Raw genomic sequence first — 13,940 nt, 5'->3', positions numbered from 1 at the left:
CAGTGGTTGAGCCACACCGCCCACTGTGTTCAGCAGTCACCCGCTTTGCACACCTACTATTAAAGTCTGACCTGAAACCTCCACCTGCACAGAAATAAAGTTATAGGCCTAGTCAAAGCCCAGATTTGTCCTTACTCGGCAGCAATATCACATGAGAGAGAGCAAGAGAGCAGTTGCTATAAAGCAGAGTTTAATTAATATTTCAATTCATTCTTGATTTTGTGGCGTTATTTCAAGACACCCTAAGCATCTCACGTTAGCAATTTCTTGCCAAAAGCAAAGCCTGGACTTTATTTTAAGTATAGCTTCTTATATGCCAGTAATAAACAGATTAAGCTAGCTGATGCAGTTATGGCGACCCCTGCGGGTTTTCTGGGAGACGCCTGTCTTCACAACATTTCATTGCTGTTACTTCCGTTAGTTGGTCCATCAGATAATTGAGTTTCCAACTAGCAGGTCAAGCTAGGAACCTTAACCAAACCTTAACTGGACACCATCTATTTTGTCCCTTTGCAGCCACCAGACCCAGACGACATGCTGGGACCATCCCAAGATGACGGAGCTCTACCAGTCTCTGGGTAAGCTTCACCTCAGCGTCTTTTAAGGTGTTTTTTCTTTCCATTTATTAATTTTTTTAAATCGGAGGGTTTGAACTTGCCATGTAACGTTTTGCTTCTCAGCCGACCTGAACAACGTTCGGTTCTCGGCCTACCGCACAGCCATGAAGCTCAGGCGCCTGCAGAAAGCTCTCTGCCGTGAGTATCGTCCCGGTGGCGCTCGTCCTCCCCGTTCGCTGCTTTTCTCTTCCCCTCGTCTTCGTCCCGTCTCTCTCTCCTGCCTCCTCTCTACTATTAACCATCTGTCCCTTTCTGTTTCCGTTTCTGACGCATCATGGTGTCCATATGTGTGTTTACTCATCCCTCTCATCTTTTGCCGGTGGATCTGCACAGTGGGAGCTGCCTACGTCTTTTTTGTCAGGCTGCTGCGGCAGCACAGAGCAGAGGAATTATTTGTGACACCAAAGCTTTTTATAAGTGAAAGCAAAATCCCCAGGAGTGGAGTTCTAGAGTTGAACATTTGTTAGCCACACAATCTCAATTGGATTTAGGGTTGGACTTTGACTGGGCCATGCTTGCTACCTTGGTGTTTTTCTGCTCTAGTGTCAGGTATTTGTGCGCTGTCTCCCCTACATGGCTTCTGGATTACTTTAACTAGGACTTTCTGTGGACTTGAATTAATGCTTTCAGCAGTTTTGTTTTTAATAGGATTAATTGTATCTCATAAAATCATTCCTTCTGAGATTTGGAGGAACGGATGGCTCTGCAGAAATGTATAATTATTCATTTCTCCTGTATTTAAAATGGTTTATAACAGTAGAATATATTTCAAGTTACTAAAAAGTAACTTGGTCAAATTTCCTAACCCTTGCTTCCAGTACGCAAATCTGAATTAAACCAAAAAAGAAAAAAAAATTTGTCTCCCGCCATACACAACAAGGAAGTACTACTATAAGGAAAGGAGTTCCTAATATTGAAATGTACTGTTTTCAGAAGGTTGTTACACCTTCAGTGTCGCTAAATAAAATATTTTAATCCGATTAAACCTTTTGTACCTGCTAAGGCTCAGGAACGTAAATGTTTCGAGACTTTTTGCAAATGACCGACAAGCTGTAGCTGATGATTGACCAGCGCCTTCATCCTTCAGTCGTTGGGTTGCTTCAGTGGTGTTGCTCTCTGAGGCAACATTGCTTCAAACTGTAAACTATTCAAGTCATATGTAATTATCAACTAATTTTCTACTTCACCTGTTTCGTCTGAAGGCTTTGGAAAAGTTGGAGACCAATTGACACAATTGTGTTTTTCTTGGACTGCGGAAGATGAGGTTTGCCGTCAACCAAACTTTGCTTTCATCCAAATCTTCAAGTCAATAAGTGACCCAATAAAATTATTTGCATCTCGAGAACATGTTCTGTTTTGCCGATGTTCAGGCCCCTTTGTATAACGTTATTTTTGGCGTCCCACAAGGACCCGTTCTTGGCTCTTTTCTCTTTGTTGAGGAAAAAGTCACCCAAGCCTGGAGAATTGCTGACCAAACCCGCTTTTTAGGGATTTCAAGAATGTCTGGTGACATGGAAGCAAAGTGCCGTTCACTCTGTACAGACAGGCTCATCAACTGCGGTGGTGTTTCTTTGCTTAGTGGACCTGCTGAGCATGCAGACGGCGTGCGAGGTGTTTGAGCAGCACACCCTGAAGCAGAACGAGCAGCTGCTGGACATCTCCCAGCTGGTGGCCTGCCTCACCAGCCTGTACCAGCGGCTGGAGCAGAACCACTCCCACCTGGTCAACGTCCAGCTGAGCGTGGACATGTGCCTCAACTGGCTGCTCAACGTCTACGACACGTACGTGAACGCATCGCCCGACGCGACCCCAGGAGTGTTTTTTCCTTCCAGGGCTAACCGGGTTCTGAAATGTTGCTTTGGCAGCGGGCGCACTGGGAAGATTCGGAGTCTGTCATTCAAAACTGGAATCATCTCGCTTTGCAAAGCCCACCTGGAGGATAAATACAGATGTAAGTCCAACCAGCTTGTACATAAAAGTTAAAATTAAAGTTGCATCGATCTGAAATGACCCGATTCTGAAAGAAATTCTACATCTATTAAGTTCAATTCCATGCTTTGTGCTCTAAGCACAAAGTCTTCAACTCTTTCTCTCTCTTTCACCTCCAGTTTTGTTCCGGCAGGTCGCCAGCGCCACGGGCTTTTGTGACCAGCGGCGTTTGGGCCTCCTCCTCCACGACTCCATCCAGATCCCCCGGCAGCTCGGCGAGGTGGCGTCCTTCGGCGGCTCCAACATCGAGCCCTCCGTCCGCAGCTGCTTCCAGTTTGTACGTGCCCCCCTCAGACCCCGGGTCTGAACAGACACGGATGCAGACACAAGCAGTGGCTCACTCTGCTGGGTTACATGTGATTACGTGCCTTCTCATTTCCCCTCTGCCTGCCTGCCTAGCGGTGTGAAGGCAGCTTATCATTATCCAGATCAGTAGCTGGAGTCAACTTTGTAGTTTTAACTCTGCTTGTGTAGAGAAACGAAATGAAAGGGGAACATTTTCCTGCTAACTCTTCTCTGTTTATGTTGTGATTTTTACTCCTCCCTGAAAAGACACTTTGAAAAATATCACGTAAAATCGACTTTTTTTTAGCTTTACATCGTGTTATAATGTTATTCCCTCAACCAAAACATAGCTTTGTTCTTTCACGCATGTTTGGGGAATCTTTTAATCTGGCTACCACCTTGGGGGCGACTCAGTTCCTAGCTGCTGGCTAGCTCCTTCAGACTAGCCAACAGCAATTAGAAAAGAAATCTACATTTCTGAAAGGAGAAATACCTGGTTTGGGTTTCTCGCATCCGTCTTAAGTTCTTTTCTCTTTTTTTTTCTTTTTTATTCCTCTGTCTCTCTCTTACTCTCTCTCTCTTTGCAGGCCAACAACAAACCTGAGCTGGAGGCCTCCATGTTCCTGGACTGGATGCGTCTGGAGCCTCAGTCTATGGTTTGGCTCCCGGTCCTGCACCGAGTGGCGGCTGCAGAAACCGCCAAGCACCAAGCCAAGTGCAATATCTGCAAGGAGTGTCCCATCATTGGGTTCAGGTGGGTGAAGTGGATGAAATCAAAACCGATTCGATATTAATATCTTTGCCTGCACATCGGTGTCAAAAAAAACAAAACAAATGGATCGGAGCATCACTAGTTGAAATGTGATGAATTGCTCCCGATGTCCATACGTTTGGGGTCGACTGATGCTTGCGTGTGAAGCCGATTTTGTCCACCCATCTCATCGGTAAATTTAGTGACTTTTCAGACCAAAAAAAATCTATATCAAGGAAAATCTGAATTAGCAACCCAGGCTTTTCAAAGATCAGTGATCGGCCAGAAAACTGCAATCGGCGCCTCCATAATTAATTCCTCCTATTTCATATTTGATTTTTTTTATATGTATTATTCCGACAGTATCTTTCCTTTGCCCACAGCTGACTTCAGCTGCTTTGTGCGCTGCCCAGATGCCATGGAAACCATAACGTGATGTAAACATGCCTCCATAATAGGACTGAGATCATAACGCTTCTATTAACTGACCCTGGTTATGACTCAGCTTATTTCCAAGAACAGTTAAGAGCCTTTTTCACAGTAAAGCCTCAGTCAGGTTTATGTCAGAGTGCTAGCCTGATGCCTCAACCAAAACACACTCTGAGCAACAAATGTCCTACATTTAGTCATCTATTTTCTTTACGGAGGTTTGATTTTGTCATGTACAGTGACTTTGAAAATCAAATAAAGTCAAATGAACTGCAGTCGCCAGGTTGTACGGATTCAGAAAAATAGAGAGGACACAAGGAAGGATAGAAGTTGAAAAGAAAGACACAAAAAGGCAGAAGAGACGAAGGAAGAGAAGACGAGGAGAAAAGCAGGGAAAAAACCTTTCAGACTGACACAGGAAAAGATGGCCGGCGTTTTCCCGTCCTCTCATTTTGTCTCTCATCAATCATGTTTTCTGTTTTCCTCCTTCAGATATCGGAGCCTGAAACATTTCAACTACGACATTTGCCAAAGCTGCTTCTTCTCCGGCCGCGTCGCCAAGGGACACAAGATGCAATACCCCATGGTGGAATACTGCACTCCGGTACGTAAAAGAATCCTGCGGCGTTTAAGAGTCCAGCTGCCGTCTTGGTTTTCGATTCCTCTTTGCGTTGTCTCCGCAGACCACATCAGGGGAGGACGTGCGTGATTTTGCCAAGGTGCTGAAGAACAAATTCAGGACCAAGCGCTACTTTGCCAAACACCCACGCATGGGCTACCTGCCCGTCCAGACCATCCTGGAGGGGGACAACATGGAAACGTGGGGCTCATACACACGCACACACAAATGCAGACAAGAGACACAAGTAATAGGTTTTTCTATCTCCCAATCAAAGCGTAGCTTTGATGCTTCTTCATGCAGGACTGTCGGATCACATCATCGTCTAAAGCTTTCAGATGACAACCGAGGCGAACTGTAGCTGTTTGTGACCAAAATCTGCTCTTCCTCAAATGTTATTATAACGCAAAGATAACCCAATTAAATACAGAAAGCTGTTTCCAGAGTTATTGGTATTGCACTGAGGAATTGTAAATTAGCTGAAGATGAATTAAGTTAAAGATGCGTAACAGGATCTCCTGGCAAATACTTTTGTAAATGTAAATTATATCACTCCAAAAAATAACTATTATATTTGCATCATTTAGATATGGAGGGCTGTTTCATCAGCATAAAGAAGTACATAAGAATCGTTTGACACTTCTATTTGTGAAAAAATAAGCGATCTAAAAGGGAGACCCTGTGGAACTCCTATTTTAAAAAGTCGGTTGAGTTCTCTGGGAAAAATGGGACATGCATTATATTAGCATTTTGGTGTCCAAAATAAATGCATCTAAAATTGAATTTGCTGGATTTGTGTCAGCAGAGCCGAATGAAGGCTGACGGTCTGCATGTTTTCTAGATTTGAAAAAACCATCTGAAACTGAATGGAATGAAATCTGGAGCTAGATTAATGTGTAACTGAACTATTATCTTCTACCATGCTAAGCAAACACATTATCCCACCTTCCTTATATTTAGCTTTCGTGTGGACGTTTAACTTCCTTTGACTCAATAAAACTCAACTAAAGGTGCACACTCTGAACTTTGCAGAATATTAGTAGAAAGATGAAATAGTAATTATGAGATGCTGTTTCTCTTCCAGGCCTGTTACTCTGATCAACTTCTGGCCTGTAGACCACGCGTGAGTATCTGACACACAGTCTCTGACGCTTCTTCTGACGCTTGTATACAGCTCTGTTTTCTTATCAAACAAACAAACAAACAAAAACCATGGCATCCAAGCACTCAGCAGGCTGTAGAAGCAGGCTGAGGAAGCTCAGGACTTTGTCACCACCTTGAGGTGACAGCAATCTGTTACACCAGGAGCAGATCGCCAACTGTAATAAAAGTAACCTCCCGTCCTTAATCTGCTACAACTCAAAAGTCTATTTTTGTTGTGCAGTAATTTATTTAGAAGAAACAAAGTCTCATAAAGACATTAATTAAACGCAGTGGTCAGACCAGAAGTCTGTGCAAAGGTTTATTCTTAAAGCTGGTTGTTAAAAATGAAGGGTTAAAATTACTTCTTTCTTTTTTTTACAGACATCAGTAAAAATGACGGGCAACAAATAGGATGGATGTTTGTGTCTTGATGTTTAAAACTTTCTGAGTCAATTTTCCATTTTAAATAAGAAAATACATACGATGCTGTGTATAATCAGTCTATTTAAGTTATATTAGGCATGTGGCAAATTACTGCAAGTATTCAAGAAGTTTCAAACTTTTGAATAAATCACAGTATCATCAGCGTAAAGCAGGATAAACCGTTTATCCAATGTCTTGGATTTCCAGCTACGACTCTCCTGTCCTTTTTGACTCACGCCGTCTCGTTTTCCTTTCCGTCTTACAGGCCCGGATCGTCCCCTCAACTCTCTCACGACGACACACATTCTCGGATTGAGCACTACGCCAACCGGTAACACACACACACACACACACTCTATATTCTTGCTTTCCTGGCATCAGGTGTTGCTAACATGACATGGTGCAGCAACCTTTACCACTTATGTTTTTATTCCACTCATACTCCATGCTGCTGTCCTCAACCCTGGGAGTGTCTCAGCTAACGGCTTATAATCGCTAATCACCTTAGTAATCTATGTAATATTTAAGAATTTTCCCTACTGTCACATCTGGACACGAGGGGTTGAGAACACGCATCGAGGGGGGCAGCAGGAGCGGCTCGAGGGGAGTTTTGTTTTTGGCAGTTGTCTCCGCAAAGTATCGCCGACCAACTTCTGTTTTTATTGGCTGATGTGGCAGCTTCCTGTTGATCGGGAGTTTGTCTTTTGCATAACCACACGCTCTAAGGATACTGACAAAGTTTGGAAAAACGGCCTCATCGTTTTTGTGTTCAAAATCTAATTTCGAGGAGGTCGTGATGGACCACAACACTTAACAGTTTGATTCCCGTTCCGAGAGGGGAGAGAGCTGTGCTAGTAGCCTGGAAGCTAAACTTCAAGCTTTCGGCGTGGCTCAACGCTGACTAGTATAAAACTGTTTTATTTCCAAATAATAATAAAAAATCCCCCAAATAATTCCAAAAAAGGGTTTATTGACTTGTAAACTTCTAAAGATCCAGAGCAGTTGTTGTATATATATATTGTGTCAACGTCAAAAACAAGACGCAATAAGCGGTTCACCAAATGGACGAAAAGCAACAAAAATAGAAACAGTCAGCGGTCGGATCACAGCCGATGATCCAACCAGAACTTGAAATGTTCTGGAGCTGATGGAAGCCCCCGAAGCTGACGGCCAGCTGCGGGTCTCCGGTTTGGAGAGCTGCTGACGGCTCTTCTCTTCTCTTTGGTTTTAAGACTGACTGCTCTGTTTCTTCCCCCCTCCGCAGGTTAGCTGAAATGGAGAACCGTAATGGCTCTTATCTGAATGACAGTATCTCACCCAATGAGAGCATGTGAGAACAGCTTCTTGTTTGTTTTTGTTTTTTGTTTTTTTGTTCTACCCTGTCCTCCTAACTCTGACTGGCTTTTTGCGTGTCGGCTGCTTCTGTCGTCCTTGTTTCCACTGGCTGCCTGTGTCACTCGTCTGTAAATGTGTATTCTGGATTTAAGGTCAAATTGTTGATTTCTCTGTTTTTTAAATTTCCCCTCTTGACTATCTGTCGTTCACTTTTATTGTCCTCCTTCAACATTCTGTTGGATTAATGAACAAAAACCCTGAAATGTATGTAAGAATACATATTTAAACTCATTACACAGCCATGTTTTAATTAACTTTCTCATTTCCCTTCTAAAAAAACTATTGTTTTTGCAGCATTATCTACGAAGTCTAGAGTTTCATCTAGTCAAAGAATCTATAGCGAGGTTCAGAGAGAGGACAGTTTATGCTAAAACGCACTCATTTATCGTGAACAATAAGTTTCTGTTAAAAAGTAACAGGGGAGTGAAACGGGCGTGTTTGTTTGATTGTAGTTGATGTTTCTGAAACAAAGCATCAGTTCTCCTGTTGAACAAGTAGAAGATGTCCAATCAGTGGCTTTATCAACCAAGAAATGACCAGAGCCAATCCACAGAGTAAACATGTTTTCTAGATTGTTTAAGAAGCAAAAGAATGAAGAATGATTATTATTTTCTTGCTTTGTTCTTCTGATAGGACAACATTTCCAGGACAGTAGTTGGCTTGTTTCCGTTTTGGCTCTGTGCTCTTTAGCCTCACCGAGTTAAAGTTGAGAAGTTTTTGGCTTCGAAAACTCATTTTTGATGCGGTTCTGAGGAGAAAAATGTATTATCAGCATCCATTTGATAAGTGACGTGGTAGTTCTGAGCCTAAGGGGAAGCGTCCAGCTATTGAATGAAAGAGCCCCGAGAATGGCGCCTTGAGGAACCCCAAAACTAACAATCAATCTGAAACACTTTCATGTAAAAATGATCAGAGCTTTCCATTTAGGATGGAATGTTTGAATCAGGTTGGATCAAATCCTTTTGTTTTGAGCAGTGCTGCATAGTTTGATTTTTTTGTGTACAAAATGAAGGCAACAGACTTTCAGATGATGGCAAAAGTTTTTCCCAGTAAAACATCCGTTTTTTTTTTTTGGTTACTTATCGTTATCGCTTTATTTCTCTTCTGCGCCAACATTTGGTTACATTTACAAATCTTAATGATGAACGACAGAAATAAAACCAGTGATGAAATGTTGCCCATTTATTAATAAAGAACAAAAACAATGTTGATATTTTCAGTCAAACATTTTTCTGTTCCTCTCTCTGAGCTTCAGATTCTTCGTCTGTGTTCCAGTCCCGTTCTGCTGCTCCTTCATTCACCTTCTGCTTTTCTTTTTCTCCATTTTTTCCTGTGTGTTTGTGCGCGCGCACGTGCTTATGTGTGTGTGTGTGTGCGTATGTGTGCGTGTGTGTGTGTGTGCGTTCACACATGCACGTCCATGCCACTGTGTCTCTGTGACCTTATGAATGTGTGTCAATCATTGGTGGGTATGTTTGATGTGTGTGTGTGTGTGTGTGTATCTGCAGCGATGACGAGCACATGTTGATCCAGCACTACTGCCAGTCTCTGAACCAAGGCTCTCCTCTCAGTCAGCCCCGCAGCCCCGCCCAGATCCTCATCTCCATGGAAACAGAGGAGAAGGGAGAGTTGGAGAGGGTCCTGGGTGACCTGGAGCAGGAGAACAGGTCAGTGTTTAATGGTCGTTTTATTTGGACACAAAGTAGCACATCGTGGAAGGAGGCTTGAAAAAGTTCAGGAAAAATGAATAATAATAAATATCACTGTCACTAATATTTTTTCTTTATTGATTTGCGTTTTTTTGACAGGAAGCTGCAGGCCGAGTACGACCGTTTGAAAAAAGCCCACGACAGGAAAGGCCTGTCCCCGCTGCCTTCGCCGCCCGAAATGCTCCCGGTGTCGCCGCAGAGCGCTCGAGACGCCGAGCTCATCGCCGAGGCCAAGCTGCTGCGGCAGCACAAAGGTCGCCTGGAGGCCCGCATGCAGATACTGGAGGACCACAACAAACAGCTGGAGTCCCAGCTGCACAGGCTGAGGCAGCTTCTGGAGCAGGTAACGCTCCCGACTCTTGAAATACGCCGAACGCCAACTGTGAGCTGGACCGGAGCAAAGAGCCGACTCATAAAGACAAGTTTAATATGGCCACCAGGTTTAAGACCGGTTCTGCTTTTGATTTGACAAATCAGCAACTTAGTTCTAAACCCAGCAGCAGTTTGTCCATATTAGATGTAAATAATTAGATAAATTCGACCATAATAAAAAAAAGTCCCGAGAATGGTGCTTTGAGGAACTCCATAAGCAATTAGCAAGTTTAAAATACCTTTTACTTAAGTAAAAATGTCTCGGTAGTGGGATTGCCTTTTATACTTTGTTGGTGTCAAACTTTGTAGACAAATAGACCTACAGCCAAAATGGCTACTTAATGTGAATAATGTTAATCATCATATCCAGTTTAAGTTCTCAATCTTTTTGTCACCGATCATGTCGACAGATATTTCAAAACATCAACACATGTCACAATTGAATTAAATGAAACACAAAAATATTGTTTTTGAACATTTGACTTTCCAAACTTGAGCTCGACGTCCAAAAGGAACGTTCCAACATTTTGTTTGTGTTGTGTGAAGGTCAAGCTCAAGTTTGACATGTCATTTCGTTTTAATAATGTGAAAAGCGGACGGAAGCGTTGATGTTTGAAAACGTCTGTCAACAAAAAGTTTGAGGGCTCAAATAAAATATGATAATTAACACCAGACTCAGTTAGACGTTATCACTGGTTCAGCAATGGTGGCAGTGGACGACTCACTCGTGTGTGTGTGTGTGTGTGTGTGTGTGTGTGTGTGTGTGTGTGTGTGTGTGTGTGTGTGTGTGTGTGTGTGTGTGTGTGTGTGTGTCAGACGGATTCCAAGGTGAACGGCACGGCCCTCTCCTCCCCCTCCACCTCGTCCCAGCGCTCCGACTCGTCTCTGCCGCTGCTGCGCGTGGCAGCCAGCCAGACGACTGACACAATGGGTAAAGAGCAGGAAACGGTCGGCTGTTTCCGTCGACGCTCGTAAAGCCATCAAACGACCTGTCTGTTTTCAGGCGACGATGAGTTTTCCAGTCCTTCCCGAGACGCATCTGGCCTGGAGGAAGTGGTGGAGCAGCTCAACAACACTTTCCCTCACAGCCAGGGTACGACACACTTGACTTCCTTTGCGCAAATGTGCCGAGGGGAAAACTGTTAAGTGTCGGTTAGAAAGTCTGAATATTTTTTGTCCCTTTTCTCGTCTCGATTTGAAGGAGTGAAAATATTCCTGACTTTATGTCCTCTTATCGACCGTTTAGTTAGAAACAGTAAATGTAGCCTCATTTCAGTGGAACTCCTCTGACATCCAAACAGAAGGATGACTTTTCCTTCTTTCTTCATGTCTTTTCTTCCTTTTTCTCGGTGAGCCAGGCGGGAGAAGGGGACGTCCATGAGAGGTCAGTCGCTCAGTGTTCCCTCTCCCCACCTCTTGGTCTCTAGAGCTTGCTTGCGCCGTGAATTAACCAAACTGGTAGCATGTAGTTGCAAGTTTGAAGAAATGTTCTTCCTGTAAATTTATTGGACAAATTGACCATTGAGAAACAGCTGAAAGTGGACTGCAGTGACTATTTTCTGCCAGCAGGAGGCAGAGTTTCACCATTCAAGAGGTTTAATTGGAGGTTTTGTTGGAAGTTTCTCTTATTTGCAAGAAAACACTTTGATATTCTGTTGAAAATTTGTACATTTGCAAAGTAAAATATTGTCTGACTTTGTAAAGAAAGAAAGAAAGAAGGAAAGCAAAAATCTAGTTTTCTGTGACATCTGCCACGTTGGTGAATCTGAACCCGGGATTTGTGGATCAGTGGAAGGGAAAGAAAACATCTGTCACCTTTTGTAAATGTATGACTTTTTCACAGCACAGAATATCGAAGCTTTTAGGCAGAAATGTAGTTGTCAGTCATACAACAACAGACCAAATGATTGTTCTGCTGTTGTATGTGATTGTTGAACTCAACACAATTTTCCTGATGCTTAAACTTTCCAATTATTCACTTAAAACGCCATATAGTTTCAAAAATGAAAAAAAAATATCTGAAAAGTGTGACATGCAGTCAATCAATTACATTTTAGTTGTATAGCACATTTCAGCAGTAAGGCACTTCAAAGTGCTTTACATAATAAACACAAAGTCATGCAACACAGAATCAAAAAATTCAGAGACAAAAGCATGAGCTGCTAAATTGACAGAAAATCATTTGTTTTGCATTTCACAAATGTCCCCCCCAAAAAATTTTTGCGCATCACAGACACAATAGCGCCAGAGGTTTTCGCTTCGCAGTAGAAATTTTTACAAAACGCACGCCGCACTTTTCAGTAACAAGTTCAGAAATCAAATGACGCTTTGGATACTCTCTGGTTATGAATTGTGGCAAGATCTGGAAAGTTGAAGCGGTCGTGCATGGATGGCTCAGAGGTCTGCAACCTTCAGCTTCCAAAGTGTGACTTTTGGAAATGTGGTGTCGCAACAGAAAAACCGGGCTGCAAAACGTGCCTGGGAAACACGTCGGGTCCATAAAGTGTGAAAGTTGCTGACTTCTGGTCACACTAACAAACTAACTGGAAAAAAAACACTCAAAATGTAAAGCTATTGACAAAAATAAGAAATGCCAACACATTTTCTCTCTTATGTTAGCATATGAAAAGTTTGAACCCCTTAACATTTAAGCGGTGTTTAAGCGGTTAAAGATTTTAGATTCTAGAGGAAAAAGTCATGTTACCTTTTATTTTTAGTGATGCTAATCCTCTTCCTGCAGGTCCCAGCATCGGCAGCCTGTTCCACATGGCGGACGATCTGGGCCGCGCCATGGAATCGCTGGTCAGCGCCATGACCGCGGAGCGCAGCGTGGAACTGCCGTGTCCTTTTTGACCCCTCTTCTCCCCCTTCCTCCCCCCTCTCCCCACTCCATCACACCGCATGCTTTTCTAGTCGAAACAACTGGATTGGAACCTGTTTACACAGAGAATACAATGTCTATTTTTGTGAAGGATTGCAGTTAAAGCAACAAGTACAAAATAATAATAATAATAATAAAAAAATCTAAGATTTGAGTAGTTTCTTAAAACGTCCCGTTTTATTGTTAAAAAGAGCTGGTTTTTAAACTTCTATGCAATTGTATAAAACGAGAGGCGGGGTCGAGAAACAGTCGGCGTCTTCAGTGTCCTCGTATATTTGCTATCTCTTTCTAACTGGGGAAACGAGCCGGAGCATTTCTCACTAGTTTCAAACGATTGTAACAATGAGGGTGTTTTCTAAGAGGCAGTTCTCTTTGTGTGTGTGTGTGTGTGAGTGTGTGGTGCCTAAAATTTCATAACAGATTTTAGTTTAGTTTGTTTTTGTTTTGTTTTTTTGGAGTGGAGGAATGCTACTTTTTAGAAACTGGAGGGATATTAATACCCAATGGAAGCTCTGATGATTCTAATAACAGTAAAGAAAAGTCAAAGAGAAAACAAATAGAAGATTTTTCTGAAAATGACTAGAGGGCGCTGTTGAGCTTAAATCTTACAAAAGTCAAAGGTCAGATTTCTGTTAACACGTCCACCATCCATTCTCCAAAGGTCAAAGTGTTGAAGCGCAAACCGAGTTTTGATCAGATGTATTTGTTTTTTTCTATCCGCTAAAGCAGAAGAGTGAATCTGCTCCCATTTCGCACCAAGACAGAAAAGTCTTCCTCCGTTTAGAAACTTTTGACAGTCGACGCCTCGGTTCTATGCCGCGTAGAAACATTTTGACTGTTTGATTTCCACTTCCTGTTATTCACTCAACGACCTCATGCGAAGCTCGGACGTCAGTTTGACCTCTACTCAGTCGATATTCGTCAAAACGGAAAAAGATACTGCGAATTGAACACCGGTGGACGCTGAATGTTCTGTCGAGCCTAATCTGGGTTTTTGAGTTAAATTTTCTCTTTGGTTCAAAGCTGGTTGGTTTCCTTCTGTGTGCGGAGCTCCGAGGCTGAAAGACAAAAAAAAATATAAAAAATCTGAATTTGTAATAATCAGTTGTTTCATCGGATTCCTGCAGCATGACCCAGTGAGTTTGACATTTTGACCCAGGTCCATTTCTTTCATGTTCTACTTCAAAGAATGTCATTTTCATCTTCATTTTTTTTCAAATAACATGTCGGTACTTCCCAACATATCAGAGTCCATCAAATGTATGCCTTACTACTGTACTATAAAATGCTTTACTGTATATCAATAAAGCATGCCGTTATGTTGACT

The 13,940-nt window shown here is 42.6% G+C and overlaps 1 protein-coding gene across 14 annotated transcripts in view; it reads left to right on the top strand.

The window, feature by feature from the left end:
• Positions 1-13,938, top strand: part of dmd (dystrophin) — a 157,369-nt gene extending 143,431 nt beyond the window's left edge. For 10 of the 14 annotated variants that reach the window (XM_055059316.1, XM_055059314.1, XM_055059309.1 and 7 more), the window contains 16 exons: positions 517-578; positions 681-755; positions 2,197-2,398; positions 2,483-2,568; positions 2,726-2,883; positions 3,479-3,645; positions 4,564-4,675; positions 4,755-4,891; positions 5,775-5,813; positions 6,522-6,587; positions 7,521-7,586; positions 9,160-9,318; positions 9,460-9,703; positions 10,549-10,663; positions 10,736-10,825; positions 12,473-13,938. In XM_055059316.1, coding sequence (XP_054915291.1) covers positions 517-578; positions 681-755; positions 2,197-2,398; positions 2,483-2,568; positions 2,726-2,883; positions 3,479-3,645; positions 4,564-4,675; positions 4,755-4,891; positions 5,775-5,813; positions 6,522-6,587; positions 7,521-7,586; positions 9,160-9,318; positions 9,460-9,703; positions 10,549-10,663; positions 10,736-10,825; positions 12,473-12,585 — 1,891 coding nt within the window. In that variant the 3' untranslated portion in view covers positions 12,586-13,938. Of the gene's footprint in view, positions 1-516; positions 579-680; positions 756-2,196; positions 2,399-2,482; positions 2,569-2,725; positions 2,884-3,478; positions 3,646-4,563; positions 4,676-4,754; positions 4,892-5,774; positions 5,814-6,521; positions 6,588-7,520; positions 7,587-9,159; positions 9,319-9,459; positions 9,704-10,548; positions 10,664-10,735; positions 10,826-11,090; positions 11,117-12,472 lie in introns of all 14 variants that reach the window. The other 4 variants (XM_055059319.1, XM_055059312.1, XM_055059313.1 and 1 more) reach the window with 3 other exon arrangements.
• The last annotated feature ends 2 nt before the right edge of the window (positions 13,939-13,940 follow it).

This window comes from Poeciliopsis prolifica, unplaced genomic scaffold (genome assembly GCF_027474105.1).
Source record: "Poeciliopsis prolifica strain line A6 unplaced genomic scaffold, Auburn_PproV2 SCAFFOLD053, whole genome shotgun sequence".
NCBI lineage: Eukaryota > Metazoa > Chordata > Actinopteri > Cyprinodontiformes > Poeciliidae > Poeciliopsis > Poeciliopsis prolifica.
The sequence above is the reverse complement of the archived record's forward strand: the minus strand, read 5'-3'. Positions and strand labels throughout refer to the sequence as shown.